The 15,275-nt window shown below is 40.6% G+C and overlaps 2 protein-coding genes across 17 annotated transcripts in view; one reads left to right on the forward strand and one right to left on the reverse strand.

The window, feature by feature from the left end:
• St3gal6 (ST3 beta-galactoside alpha-2,3-sialyltransferase 6) overlaps positions 1–13,467 on the reverse strand; it is a 59,192-nt gene extending 45,725 nt beyond the window's left edge. For 2 of the 16 annotated variants that reach the window (XM_046455236.2, XM_046455232.2), the window contains exons 1-3: positions 13,229–13,461; positions 4,393–4,517; positions 1,057–1,161 (exon numbers count right to left, since the gene is read on the reverse strand). The gene's annotated coding sequence lies outside the window, so the exon portion shown is untranslated. Of the gene's footprint in view, positions 1–1,056; positions 1,162–4,392; positions 4,518–12,786; positions 12,922–13,228 lie in introns of those variants that run through there. The other 14 variants (XM_046455234.2, XM_046455237.2, XM_058582910.1 and 11 more) reach the window with 11 other exon arrangements.
• The window catches only part of LOC124100024 (spidroin-2-like), a 34,001-nt gene continuing 28,927 nt past the window's right edge, over positions 10,202–15,275 (forward strand). Inside the window, exons 1-3 of the mRNA XM_058582919.1 lie at positions 10,202–10,221; positions 12,241–12,407; positions 12,504–13,275. Coding sequence (XP_058438902.1) covers positions 10,202–10,221; positions 12,241–12,407; positions 12,504–13,275 — 959 coding nt within the window. The remainder of the gene's footprint in view (positions 10,222–12,240; positions 12,408–12,503; positions 13,276–15,275) is intronic.

Here is a 15,275-nt window from a genome sequence, read left to right on the forward strand (position 1 = left end):
TTTTTCACAGAATGACACTGTGAAATACTAAGACATTAAACAATAGCCCACTCTCACTCCCGGAGTCTTAATAAATGTCTGATTATCAGTTAGAATCTACTTTGTTAGAAAGTATTACACAGATTGTTTAAATGTTAATGCAATAAATTCTCAGGAACCTAGTAACCAAAATTACCATATCTTCTTGGAGTTTTTAAAATACAGATTTATGTTCCTTTCCCCCAGGAAAAACCACTATCATAAGTTTGATAGCTAGTCAATCCACTTTTTATTTACACTCACACACGCTTTCATAAAAGTTATATGGCAAATGATGTTTAACCTTTACATAGTAAACACATAATATTCTACTGTCTTTAAGGTCTACCATGTAACGCATCTAAGGCCTGGTTTATTCTTTTTCAATGTCATAGAGTATCCTATCAACCAAATATTTCATGAGCTATCTATTCCCTAGACTTGTTTGTCCCTAGGTTGTTTTCAGAGAATTTATTTAAATATTATTTTAAAGTCAAATATCTTTTTGCCAGTTCAGTAAAAACAGTTGGCTAAGCCAGGAAATCCTTCAAATTGCTAGAAATACTTTAAGATTAAAATTTCATTTTCAAAGAGTTTCTTTCTAAAACATAACCTTTTGAGTCATATAAAAATACCTAGATATCTAAAATAGTTACATCTTTGAAAAGTAAAAAGTATTTAAACTGAGAAAATAAATTTCTAATTTATGTGAATCTATAATAACCCTGTTGGTATGGTTTGGATCTGTGATGTCCTTGAAAGTCTCGTGTTGAAAGCATGGACCCCAATGTAGCAAGGTTTGGAGGTGGGGCTTTTAGGCAGGGATTGGATCATGAGGGTCGTGAGGGTTCATCAGCAACTGAGTGGACTACCCGGGAGGCAGGGCCTAGTTGGAGGAAGGTCACTGGGTGGGGGGGCGGGTGTGCCCTGGAAGGGGTTGTGTGTGTGTGTGTGTGTGTGTCCTGGCTGCCAGGAGCTGTGCAGCTTTCCTCTGCCACACCCTTCCACCATGATGTTTCTGCCTTGGAGCCAGGGGACCTTGGACTGAATCTTCTGAAACCTTGAGCCAAAATAATGTTTTTCCTCCACTAAGGTATTCTTGTCAGGTATTTTGGTCACAGGATGAAAAGCTGACAAGCATTCCTGTTGAAACAAAATATAATGAAGAGAAAGTAAGTACAGAAAATAGTCTTACTACAGCTACTGTCTCTTCATGATAAGCACTGGCTGCGCAGAACAATCAGCCTGTTATAGACAAATACACCCAATGTTTCTCTCTGGAATACTTTGTCTTCTGTTTTGACCAGAAAATAATCCAAGGTACAACTTTACAGAAAAGTTACCAAACTTTTTGAGAATCAAAGAATGCAAAGTGCCTACTATGCACAAGAGACAATGTTCTAAAAAGTAAACCATTAAGCTAAACAATAAAATGCCTCTTGTGGGATATTAAAGTGGTTAGACCTATAAATGCTGTAACTATAAACAATGATCTGTTCACATTAATGGCAACTTTTAGCTCAAGGACATTGTATGAAGGTTTATTATCAAATGGAAACTAGAGGCAGGGCTACATGTATGTGAAGATTCATTTATAGGAGTCCTATACTTTTAATATTATCTTCTATAAAGAAGAATTTGAGAAAACCTCAAAAGGTAGATATTTTGAGATATGGGTAATCATTTTACTAATGACTGTATTCTTCACACTCTGAAATAAACCAGTCACGAATATACAAAAATAAAAAAATAAAAACAAAATTGAAGAGAAAGAAAAGTCTCTTCTAGTCAATTTCCAATGAAGTATATACTATTCCTAAGAGGGTAAATAGAAAAAGAAATCTGGGCTGCCAAGGAAAGAAGTTAACACCAGCATACCTTGGGGGTGTTGCATGGAGTCCAACTATTTGGTACTTTTTTCACAAACAACTAGAAAACATTTAAGCACATTCCATGGGCAAGCCAACTAGAAGTTTCCTAGTTCAAACCCCAGCAATTGTGGGCTGAGGAAAATTCTCCCAAGATTCAGGAGGCAATCCTGAATGGCTCCAAAATTCATCCCACACTTTTTATAGAAAATAGTCCAGGCAGAGAGAGCAGCTCCATCTTTGCCCACCTATCCAGGAATCCATCTGGTATATTTACTATCCATCTATTCATGGACCATGGAATTATAGGATGCAAGGACTGAGTTCAGAGTATTAAAGCTAAGTCCATGTAGTACACATTTAAACATACAAACATAAGATAAACACCCTTAACCTCTTAACTATAGGTTGAAAGAGCACTATTTTAATTTTGTCAATTATGCAAAACTAAAACTCCTTCTCCAAAGATCCACCAGCTGACAGGGTCCAAACAAGAGAATAAGGAATGGCATATAGTCCAGAAATCAAAACTGACATAACTTCAACTTCTGAAATTTTCCTAAGTTTGTAATTTTTTTTTTTTTAATGACTAGAAAACTTTCCCATAGTGATGAGTAATAATTGCTGGCTTCTTCACAAAAGGGAAGAGGAAGTTGGGGAGTGCACATCTACTCTGTAATCACTCCAGGCTGGGGAAGTCAGAGACTAAAGGACAGTCTGTGCTAAGAGCATTTAAAATAATGTCTCCAGCAGAGTCCCCAGGTCCCCAAGGGAGGACAGGAACACCGAATGCAGGAATTGGCCAGAGCCCCATGGAATCACCCTGGGGATTTCATTACAGTACCTTTCTTGTGATTTCCCTAATGCCAGAAACTGAGCAACAAATTAAAAAAAAAAAAGAAAAAGAAAAAAAAAATAGAAAAGTTGTAATGCGGTTTGAAACCAACCTTTGCTAAAGAAAGTATATCCGGGGGCCTAATAAGCTCTGCCTAGTTCTTTATTACTGATGAAAATCTAATGGTCGGACTGCTCTTTTATCTAAGGAATTTTTTATTATCTCAAATGATATGCGTAAGGGCAGAAAAATGAAGTCTTCTTTTAAAACATGCCAACCTGTTCGAGGAATTTCATTTTAGAAATACAGTGAGCTGCTTTATTTATTTATTTTGTTAATGATGATTCTGAAACAGAGAAACCAGGGGAAACTGCATGAGGGACATGGTCCCAGTGTGAATCTGTGAGGATGGGGAAGGACACTTTGGGAAAGATCCAGATGAGGCGTAGAAGGGCTGATGTACAAAGCTCAGCCTGGAGCACCTCAGGAAACCAAAGAGGCTTTGTCTAAAAGTGCTAGTGAAAAGCTGAATGGAGAAATGAAGAAAAAGCCACACAGGGCTACTGAAACTCCTGTATTTCTATGAGACACATCACAGACAGCAGCAATCAGGGGTAAGAGAAGCAGTCTGTGTATCAGTTCAGAGAAAAGCAGCTTAGACACAGTGTAACCATTTCTCAGTCTGGTGGTCCCAGGCCCCAGGTCCCAGGCCAGGTATGTTTCTGGGAATGCAAAGAACAGGGTCAGAGCACCCAACCTGGAAGATGTTCTGTGTTCATGGGGTTACCAGAACAAAACACCACAAACTAGGTGGCTTAAATCAACTGAAATACGTTGTCTCTGAGTTCTGGAGTCTAGAAGTCTGAAATCGAGGGGTTGGGAGGATGATCCTCCCTCTGAACACTGTAGGGGAAAATCTGTCCTTGCCCCATCCGAGCTTTGGGTAGTTTGCTGGCAATCTTGAGCATTCCCTGGTTTTTAGGTGTATCACTTCAATCTTTCCATGGTGCTCTCCCTGTGTCTCTGTCTTCACATGGACACCAGTCACATTAAATAAGGGGCCTACCCAACTACAGTATGACCTCATTTTAACTTAATTACATATGACATAACCCTATTTCCAAATAAGGTCACTTTCTTAATGCTGGGTGATCAGGCTTTAATCTCTCATTTTAGGGGTGACACAAATGAACCTTTAATATCCTCCTAGGCATACCCAGTCCTCATGCTCAGCGAAAAGGACTCTGATGTTCTGCAGGCATTCAGAATGTCTGGGAGCCCATGATAAAAGTTAAAGGGAAATGAACACCCCAAATCTAACCATGTGATAGTGAAAGTCAGAATAGTAGTTACATCTGAGAAGAGTAATAGTGACCTAGCCTGAGCATACGGTGCCCTCCTAGAGGTTTGGAAACATTCTATTTCTTCACAGGGAGGCAGCTTATCTGGATATGTTTACTGTGAGGAAATTTATTGGCATACTCACAGGATTTGTGTACTCCTACATTGATATAGTTCCATAAAACTCTATTAAATATTAGAGAAGATAAGGGATCCTGGTAGCCTAGGTAGAACCTTAGAGAGGGGCCTTATCTGGGCAGAGTCACACAGCTGGGAGTGAGCAGCTCCACCCTGTTGATTCAGACGCTTGTTTGGGTCAAGTAAACTTACCAATCAAGAGACGTGCACTCCTAGGAGGCTGGTGTGTAACTGGAAATGCCACAGTAATTCACTTAGAAGAACAAGGAGGTAAGGGCGAAGGAGGCTATATATTTGAATCAGCAAATTGATGACTCCTAAAGGCAAATTCACAGGAGATAATTTAAAAAATTGTTTGATAATCACAGGCCCCGAACAAAGATACATTCTGTAGTGCTAGAAATATGCTGAGGCATTCTGCTTTGCTCTTGGTTCTCCTAGCCACTTCTCCCCAACATTCCATTTTCAGGTTAACTACAGTTCAAGTCAGTTCAAGTGTTTTCTCTCTTCTTCTATTTTAACCACATCTAATTCCTCCTGGGGAACTTTAAGCTCTTATGGTTAGGGTCTGTTGAGTCCTGTTGCTTAATTTCTAAGGAAGAGAAATCACCAACAAAAGACAAGAGTAAAAAGTTGCTGGGCAGCTGGGCATGATGGCACATGCCTGTAATCCTAGCTGCTCAAGAGGCTGAGGCAAGAGCACCTCAGGTTGAGCCCAGTCTCAGTAACTTAGCAAAATCCTGCCTCAAAATATAAATAAATAAATAAATAAATTTTTAAAAAAGGACTGGTGATGTAGCTCAGTCCATGAATTCAACATCCAATACTGAAAAAACAAATGAACAAACAAAAACCCACCAACTACTGGGCAATACCAGACTTAGTAGAAATCATATCATATTTTGGGAGTAAAGGCAAAAGGTTTCTAGAGTTAAAAATAATGCAGATGTTTAACATCAGATATTATATAAATTGAATAACTGATAAATCAAGGAATAAGTAAGAGAAAGAAAGACAAATTAGCAGCAATGGCAATAGATACAAATCAAGCATTGATCAAAATGTACATATAAGTTATGAAACTTGTAGTTGTACAAAACCAAGTTGTAAATAGAAGAGGTACTGAAAGGAGGTACTGAAAGTTTCAAAGTCATAAATTTGTAGTGATTCCCTGACTGTTCTCATCAGATGTCTCCATCCTGTGGAAGCCCATTTAAACTATCAAATTTCATTTAGACTCCCATGCCTCAGAAAATGCAAATAAGGCCTGAGTCTAAACTCCTTGAAACTCAATAAGAGCTCTAATTATCAACTAGATAGTTAATGTTTTTTTTATCATTTTCTTGTGAGAACAGCCATTAAAAGAGATGTATTGCATGCCATATGAAATATACAAATCCACTTTTAGAATCAACATGCAGAATTTGACTGTTTAAAACTGTCTACATAGACCCACTTCCCTAAGTACATAGCTTTGTAGGGAAATACAAATATACAGACCACAGACCTGAATTCTGATCAAACTGGCTCCTGTGACCTCTCCTGACTCATTTCCTAAAGCACTTGACTAAACATCATGCTTTAATAACAGGAAACTTGGAGTAGTTCTCCATCCTCCTCAAAACTCAGTACCCTGGATCATGTTGCTCCTGCTGCCTGGAATGCGGTCCTACCCTGCTTTCTCCCACCAACCTCCAATTCTTCACGGAGCATTTTCCTGTCTACTTCTACAATGCATTTGAGTAAGAACAGAGGAGAGTCTGAGAAGGAAGCATATATAAAGCTGACTCAAGAACAGGGATAACTGTAACCATCATATTTTTAAACCATACAAAAACCTCAGACTAAAAGACATTTAATTTTTCAATAGGCATCTGGAGAGCAAAGTTTTTATTCATTTAGTTTATTCTGAAAAATCCATAGTTCCATTGAACCAACAGATTTCCCCCCAGATCCACTGAAAGCATGTACATGTACACACACTTTGCATCCCTACTGTGCGTCCACGGATCCCTATGGATAGCACATGATGGATGCCCCCAAATTTGTTGTTATTTACTGAAGAAAACTCCAAAGAAATAGAATAACACACGTAGTTGTAATACAATCCAAAGCAAAGTAAGGTGCTAGAAGAAAAGGTGAGAAAAAATTTAGAGTTATATAAGATCAGCCAGAAAGGCTTTCTGGGGGAAGTTAATCTTTAACTATTTGAGGAAGAACAGAGTCGTGACAAATATAATATAGAGCTGCAACAATAATAATGGCAGATAACATTGATTATACATTTGATATTTGGCAGAAACTATGCTGAACAATTTGTTTCTTTCAATCATCATTTCTTTTTAATAATCATCATTGCTTTTTTTAAAAAATGTAGACCTTTATTTTATTTATGTATTTTATTTAGTGCTGAGGATCAAACCCAGCGCCTTGCACATTCTAGGAGAACACTCTACCGCTAAGCCACAACCCCAGCCCCTCACCATTATTTTTTAATCATCAACCTAATCATCATAATAACTTTGGTCAGCAATAATATGGTGTGGACATTATTTCACATAAGATAAGGAAGGTAAGGTTTGAAGAAGTTAAGCAACTTATTCAGAGTCATGTGGTGATAGGCTATGAATCTGGAAATGGAACAAAGTTTATAATGTGGCTTGGATGGGAGAGTGTGAGATGGAAGGAGTAAACCCCTAATCCTCAGAGGAAAGCCCAAGCTAAACCCCTGGGAAGCCTGCCATGGCTTCAGGGTCAAATGGGAGAGTTAAAACAAAGTTCACTACAGGAGTGGGCAGAAAACTTTAAAGATCATTGGGAGAAATTCTCTTCCCTCTACCACAAACTTCTCTGGACTCCTACAGCTCTGCCACCCTGATGAGAACTTTTTGTCCCCCAGGGTATCTGTGTCTCACACTAAGTTAAGTGACACCTAATAGAAATGTTAAAATATCATAATAAGCAGTGGGAACTTAAGCAATGAAATCTCAGACTTATAAAGTGCTTAAAATTAAATGTAAAAAAAAATTGTGGACATAAAATGTTATACTATTAAAGAGGAAAATGATTTGTTATAAACATTCTTGGCACATTTATTTCCTCAGCAATGTAGCCACAAACTTGACTAACTCAACCCAAATAACCACTGAAATAACTGAGAAACATAACATAACTTAGAAATTATGAGACTATGCTGAAAATTTACTGAGCATGAAAAAATTCAAGACTATACATTCACTGACATTTACAGAGCATATCTTCTTTTTAAAAACATTTTTTTTAGTTATACATGGCCACAATATCTTTATTTTGTTTATTTATTTTGATGTGGTGCTGAGGATCGAACCCAGTGCCACATATGTGTGAGGCAAGTGCTCTTCCCCTGAGCCACAACCCTAGCCCTTATTTATCTTCTTTGTAAACTATAATTTTTTTCAGAAAGAACAAAACTTTTTCCCTTATATATACAAAGCCACAGGATGAACTTGTTTTCTCCAATGGGTAACATTTTGAGATGAGAAACTGATAATCATAATAATTATACAGATGAATGATGATCATTATAACAAAGTTAAAATAGAGCTAATAAATTAACATTGTAAATCAGTAAGTGGACATTGAGTTATCAGACAAATATTTGCTAAATATGGAATATGCTGAATACCATGTTAGGTAAAGAGGACATAGAGGTAAATATTAGAAAACACCACAGTTGTCCTCTCACACAGAAATATGTTCTAGAATCAATCAAAAGAAAATGGAAAGCCAAAAGTGAATTAAGTTACACTAATTTAAGAAACAAAAGAAAATGAAAAAGAAAGTTTTTATAATAGTAATGGCTAAACATCTTAGAATCAATGGGTAATTGATTAAATGCTAGAACTTCTGTTCATTTCTGATAAATTGGTATTCCTGGCTTATCAGAAATAATTAATTTCAGGTAAGTTTTGTGCAACTTGAAGACTGCCAAGATCATATATTAAATGGGTAGAAATGAAATTCTCAGGCATATATAATCCCATGACAAATACTGCAAGAGTTCTATACATTTCCACTGACAGTGTTCTACACAGAGCATGACAGGCTGCCCAGGAGCCCGGGGGCGGGGGAAGGGGTAAGAACTCAGAAATTGTAAGGCAAGGCCTTTTGCATTATTTGGAATATTGCCTCTTGTACCAATATTGTCTTGTCAGTGGATACTAACTGTGATTTGATTGGATGAGATAATTAATTTGGGGTATCTAGTTTCAGATGTTATCAGTCAATTCCAAGACCGTGGAGAGACTCAATATTCAGTCTGGAGAGTGACTGGGATACAGAGCTAGTATTGTAGCATTCTATGCATGAAGGTGAAATCAAGCAAGTATATGAGATATTTCAGAGGATATAAGGAATATTGTACAGGGTTCTCTGAGCCCTGCCCCTTAGTTGTCCAGGCCTAGGTAAGAGAGGAAATCAGTGATGACTAATGAACAAGGAGAAGAAAGGCCAACCAAGAGTGAAAGTGTGTGTGTGAAGCCCACTGCCCATTGAGTCAGTCCTTAATTAAATATGTCAACTAACATCCCATTCCAATTAGAATACAATTCAAACTCCTTTCCAAATTTCAAAGCTCCACAAAGTCTGTCTCCCTCCTATCTCACTGACTACACCTCTTTTCACTCTGCCCTTTGCAGTCTCCTTCAAGTAATCCAATCACTTTCTTTTCACATTAGCCTTCCATTTCTCAAGTACTCCAAATCCATTTGTGCCTCAGGACCTCTGTGGGTGCTATTCCCTCTGCTGGGAAAGTTCTTTCTTTTTCCCTGTTGACTACACCCCATGTTGGTGTTATCTTTGCCACACTGATTCTATCTGAAATATGCTTTTCATTTATGGAAATGTACTTCATTCATTGACTCTGTGTCCCATAAAAACACAAAGCTCTATAACAGAACAGGCTTTGTTTTGTTCAACACTATACAATTCTCCCTCCATCCCCCAAGAACATCTGTTATATGGTGAATATTCAGTGATACTTGGGTGAACATAAACAAAGTCTCACCTGATGGACAAAAATGCAGAATGTCAACATTAAAAAACTACTAAAAAACTAAAAAAACTACTCTGTTCCCTTATTGTCCTGCTTCTCCACACAGTGACCCATAGCCGTCCCAACTCCAGCTTCTACAACCTATGGAAGACCAGAGTAACTGTATACCTTTGGGGCGATTTTCAGCTTCCTTGCTTATCCTCTAGAGGCCTTATTCTCATCATCTAAAGATCTTTTCTTCCCCAATGAGATTAAAAAGTAAATCAATGCTTAAAAAAAATCTTCAAAGTCCAATGTTAGGTGCTATTGAACAAAATGAGACCATTTTCAGATTTTATCATTGGCTAGAGGTATCAGAAGGGAAAAGAGAGAATGAAGAAGAAGAGAATCTTTCCATTCAGCTATTCAGTATTTATGATAAGAAAATCTCTTAAGGTCTGGTTGCTCCTTCCCTGTCTTCCCCAATGATTCAGGAAGACGAAAGTCCCTAGCATCAGAATATTTCATTGTGTTGGTAAAAGATAAGCTAGCCATTCATGTTTGGATGGACAAGATCTCTCCAAGTAAAAAAACATGAACTTAGAGAAGACAATCAGATCCCACTGGCTCCTTACTCACAGAATTCCCACGTTTCTTAGCCTGACTATACTACGATCAAGTTCCTGGCCAAGTCTGACAAACTACAGGTCATTCTGGGCTGAGTCTTCACCATCAGGGGAAAGAGCTCCTGCTACCCCAAAACATGAAGGGAAGTGTTTCTACAACCTGATATGAAATCATAAATACAGTTTACTGCTGAAACAGTATAGGGCCCAATACATACATTCTATTCCATACATCAAGCTCACTCCAAATTAGACACATTTTAATCTAATACAAGGCTATTTATTATCCATCAGAGTTGAGACAGAGGTTCATTTCAACTTTGAGGATGGGAATATAGTCCTGAAAAGACTTCTCCCAGACAAGATGAAGCTGGTACTTGAAGGGTGAGAATGAAAACACATTCAGAAAGAAAAGGACTTTTAAATAAAACCCATTGGTTATACTACAATAGTCTGGATTGGCCAGACACAGCATACCAAATTAGCACATCAAAAATGTGCAGAATATAAAAATTATGTAATTGGTGAAAGTCTGAAGCTGTCAAAGGGAACAGGAGGCAAACTATGCAAAACAACCATCCAAGAAGCCCAACTTGATGGGTAATTAGGAAGGTATATCGAGATCAAGGTATTTATAAATTGAGTGTGTGTGTTCATGTGCATGTGTATGCTTATGCACAAAAGCAAAGGATAAAGACATAGACAAGGTATGGAATAATATATGAAGAATGTGTGCTGCAGAGGCTAACTGAGATGATATAAATCACGGATACATACAGATCTTCATATGATCCATTGTAACTCAACCTGGAGCAGTCTGATAGACATAAAAATTCTTGTCTTGGGTTGTTGGTAAGATAAAATGAAACAGCATATGAGAACACACAGAAGATCATAGTGGGTGCCATATATATGCTCCATGATTATCTCATCACCTCAATAAAATATAATTCTAGAATGCATGTTAAACAGATGTCTGGTTCTCAACCCTGGATGGAACCATAATTTCCACGGAAGCTATCTGGCAGGCTAGACGATTAACCCATGATGCTTATCAGGGAAAGGTAGGAAGCATACCATTATTCATTTCTGTTCCATGATGTGAAACACAGAAATTATCTCCAACAGAAGAAAATGGTTATTAAATTCAGTCCTCTGCCACTGAGCTCCAGAATCAGAAACTTGAAAACTATAATTTCACAAAAAAAGTATTTTAAGGGTATGTCTCTTAATGGCATTCTTCTGCTAATACTGTCTATTCTCTCTGAGTCTCAAAGATTTTTTATTGATTTGGGATACAATAACAAATTGAATATCTTCATTAAATCTATTTAAGTGTTATTAAAATTGCAGCCCCATTTAATTGCACCACTAAATCAAGACATAGTACAATCTGGGACTGACATTCATTGACCATGTAAAAGTAGTTTTTCAAGGAATACATTATCAGGCAATAAATAACCACATCTCCCTTACCACATTATAGTAAGGACAGTTTAGGAAGACAGATCCAGGGCAATATAAACACTTTCTAGAAAAGTTCTCATAAAGTTGCCATTATCTAAAGTGCTTCAGAGGCAGTCAGTATTTTTTTTTTTTTTAAAGAGGGGACATTTTTGGAGATCTCGATTTGAAAAGCAGTCCTCAGTGAGCATAAAATGAAGCAATACAAACCGATTTACAGATGCTGAATTGCATGCTTTCAGATGGAAAATAACCTGGTACCCTGATCAGATCTTCCCAAATATTTAATATCTCCATGTAAAAAAGACCATTTCATGATCTGCAACTAGAGAAAGAAGTCTGAAGACAGAAAAGGCAAATATTCTGGATAGCATAATAGAGGAGACCATCTGAGATCTGATGAAGTTAGGCCTGCTGAAGGTCAGTGTGGACACCAGGAACAGAGAAAGAAGGGCTTCCAGCTGCTCTGAAGAGATGGTTTCCTTAGCCATCTACCTAATCATAGTACTGAGGTGGTCCTCTTACTGCAAATATGACTTGTGGTTTTAGAATCCGTGTGGCTTCTGAATCGCTAGCATTCACTATGTCTTCCCCATCCCCACCCCCACACAATTTTCAAACATTACCTTTGAACAGCACCCCCAACCCAGCTTGTTCTCTTCTCACTACCCCCAACCCTGTACCGCTGAAAATACTAAAAGAAGGCGCTTTGGGTTTGTTTTTGGTTACTGGAAATCGCTTTTTATAGATTCTCTTTTAGGACAAAATAACAGCACACAAGAAAGGGGCTGAGTCGCCAGGAGCTCCGGAGCCAACAACCGCAAAATGACAAGTTTCTTCTCCCTTATCTTGAAAATTAACGGCAGACCAAATACTGCAATTTTCTCACTGCCGCCCTTTTGCCCCAAACTACCTCTGTGCTTGTTTTGTTAGCTTTAGGTCTCTTGTGGCGGGAAGAAGGGTTTCTCAGAAAACTTTCCAAGATAAAAGACGAGAACCTTCCAGACCCCTTGCCCCACCTCGCGTCCAGACCCTTTTACAAGAAAACAATAGTGAACGTGAAATCGAGCACCCCCTTTGGCTTCTCAGCGCACAATCTGGCCTGCGTTTGAATAGAGGGTCCCAGTGCGGGTCCCTTTAGCTTCCCACCGCCCCTTGGTCCGGCCGCAGGGGCTATTTGTCTGTCTGATCCTCCCTGGCAGCTCCTGGACCTCCGGGCAGTCTCCTAGCTGTCTCCCCTGCACACCACGGCTGGCTCAGGGGTCCTAGAGCCCCCGGGCTCCATGATGCCTGCGCCTGCAACGCGCCCCGAAGCTGGCAGGATGTGTTGAGGGGCGGACAGCGCATCGTGTCCCTCACCCCCAATCCTCAATCTCAGGGGCTCCAAAGCCCGGCCACTCAGACCCCAGGCCTCCACGACCCGGGTCCAGAAGGCAGACTTCCCGCATCACCAGCCTCCCTCAGTGAAGCCAGCCAGAGAGTTACCCGCCAAGGCCCAGGCGCGACGACCGCAGAGGCGTGCGGGGATCCAGGGCCGGGCCCGCTGCTCTCCGCCCGCCTGCGCCGCTCGCTCCAGCCGACTGCTGCCTCTCCGGCGGCGCCTGCCGCATCGGGTCACCAAGCCCTGGGCTGGCGGAAACCGGAGGAAGGTGGCGCGGGCACGATTCCTTCCCCCCAGCCCTGGCGGGGGAGCTGGAGAGGGCGCAGCGCCGCCCGGAGTCGGAGGCGCCCGCCAGCCCGCGCGCTGCCCGCCACGCCCGGGTCTGGATCCCCGGTGACTGCGCGGAGCGCCTCGGGAGCCGCAGGAAACGCCTCCTGCTCCGCGGTTGTCGCCACCAAGTTCGAGAAGAAAGGTGCAGTACAGATAGAAGCTGCGGGGCTCCCCGTTCCCCTGGGCGGCGAGGCTGGAGCGCAGCGGAGCCCCTACCTTTCCGGCGGGGCGGATAACAGCCGCGCGCCCTCTTCGGGCGTCAGGTACAGGAAAATCACCGCGAAGGGAGGGCGGGCGAAAGGCGGCGGGTGGCTTCAGGACAAGGTAGGAGGATCGGCTTCCACAGCCAAGAAGACACTCCCATCCCGCCCTGGTTTGTTTGGAAAGCTGTAGGAGCGAAAGTGAGGGGCGGTCGGGTACTCCCCTTCCCCGCCGGCCTGGCTCTCCGCAGAAATAAAACAGTGAGGCTTGTCGCACCCCGCACCGTTACTTGAGGCGAGATAGGTAGTTTTGTCCCTAGCAGAAGGGGAAGTGTGTTTAGAGAGCCCCTGAATTCCCAGGCTCTGCTCTTTGGAGCTGTTATTTCAGGCAAAAGAACGAAAATGGGATGTGCTTTTTTTTTTTTTTCTCCTTTCCCTTTTTCTCGTTAAAGTAGTCCTCCTAGGGGGAAGAGTCTATGTTAATAATGTCCTCACACTTGGACGGCTCTGAATGCTTTTTAAATTTCAGTGTTTATCAAATAACTCATTGTCTAGCAAATGTTGAGTTCATAGCTCCAGCCTTTGGGCACTGGGCACATAATCACATGCAGTCAAGTGACCTCAAGAGAGTATTGCCACTGCACTTAGAAGATGGGGTGTAAGTCAAAGCTGACAATGTGCTACACACTGGAACAAAGTCCTTCACCTGTCATAGCCCTTCTGGTATTTTCCTTAATTATAGAAACAGTCCTTGGAAGTAGCTCTTGTTATTTCCCCAATTTTTCTAATCAAAACACTGAAAGGGCTCAGATAATTATTCTTTGCCCTTTCTACAAATTGCCTTTGACATAAACCACATAGATTTTGTAACTTTAAACATGGCTTTTGGGACATCGAAGTAATTAAAGAGGTTTAGGGAATTTGTTCATCTGGCTGATTTTTTTTTTCAGCTATACTTTGCTCTTTGTTTCTTTTGAGTTCCTTATTGTTTTTCTATTGTTCATGGTATTCAAAATTAAAACTGTATTCCACCTCATCCCTGCCTTCCTAGACTTTTTGAAGAAATGGGCTGAGGGGAGGGGCCTTCCACTGTTCTTAGATGTCCTCAGGTGGGCTGTAATGGCAACTGTTCTCCCAAACTGGTTCAAATGCTGCCTCACCTGGTGGCCTGCTGTGTGACCTTGGGCAAATGACTTCCCTTCAGTATCCTTCCTTTTTGTCAGTAGTGAAGTGAGACAATTTATCTATCTTAGGGTTTGTTCCTTAGGGCTGAAACACAATGATGGAAATGTTACTGGAGAAGACAACATTTAACTCATTGACAGAAATGAAACTGAGCCAAGTGAATGTGAATGTGTACCTTGAAGAAGATTTCATTGGAAATTCAGTAGAAAGAAGAGCAGGCTGCTCCTGAACAAAGGAAGATGTGAGCTTTTTATTGATTTGCTGGGTGGTGGGCAAAAGTCTAGTAGTTTCCCACTGACCAGGGCACTGCTTCAGAAGATGTTTCTTCTTGGATGATACTTGGACCACGAGAAAGTCATAGTCAACTTTTCCCAGGAACTTCTGAGTTGCTCTTACAATTACCATCATCCTGTGCAAACATCCTGGCCTTATGGCTCTGTCTGGGCCTTAAGATAGGGCTGAAGGACTTTAGATGCTTGGGCTGCTTGCTGTAGCTACTGAAAAAGCAGCAAAGGTGAGGTAGAAGAAAAATATACTAGCTCCAACAGTTGATCCAGACATGCAGAGCTGAATGAATCTGACCCAAAAGTTAAGGCAGCAAAATGAAATGAAGAGAGAGATGCCAAACTTTTTCATCCTGTTCTAGTCACCCATCAGACATCTGAAAGCCCAAGTCCAGTGAGTGTTCCTGCCAGAAGTGGCCTTCAAGTCCCTGAAAAGGAATGTAGATAACCATTAGCATTATACCCACACAACAGAAATGTTACCTATAGCAGAGCTGGTGGGAAACTAATAATGTATTTTTCAGCTATGTGGCCTCCAAAAGTTGACTAAGATCAAGTAAAGCTAAAGGGTGTATTTAATTTTTTCCCCTCAGT

This window comes from Marmota monax, unplaced genomic scaffold, assembly GCF_021218885.2.
Source record: "Marmota monax isolate L192 unplaced genomic scaffold, Marmota_monax_Labrador192_F-V1.1 WCK01_AAM20220418_F8-fsc00053, whole genome shotgun sequence".
NCBI lineage: Eukaryota > Metazoa > Chordata > Mammalia > Rodentia > Sciuridae > Marmota > Marmota monax.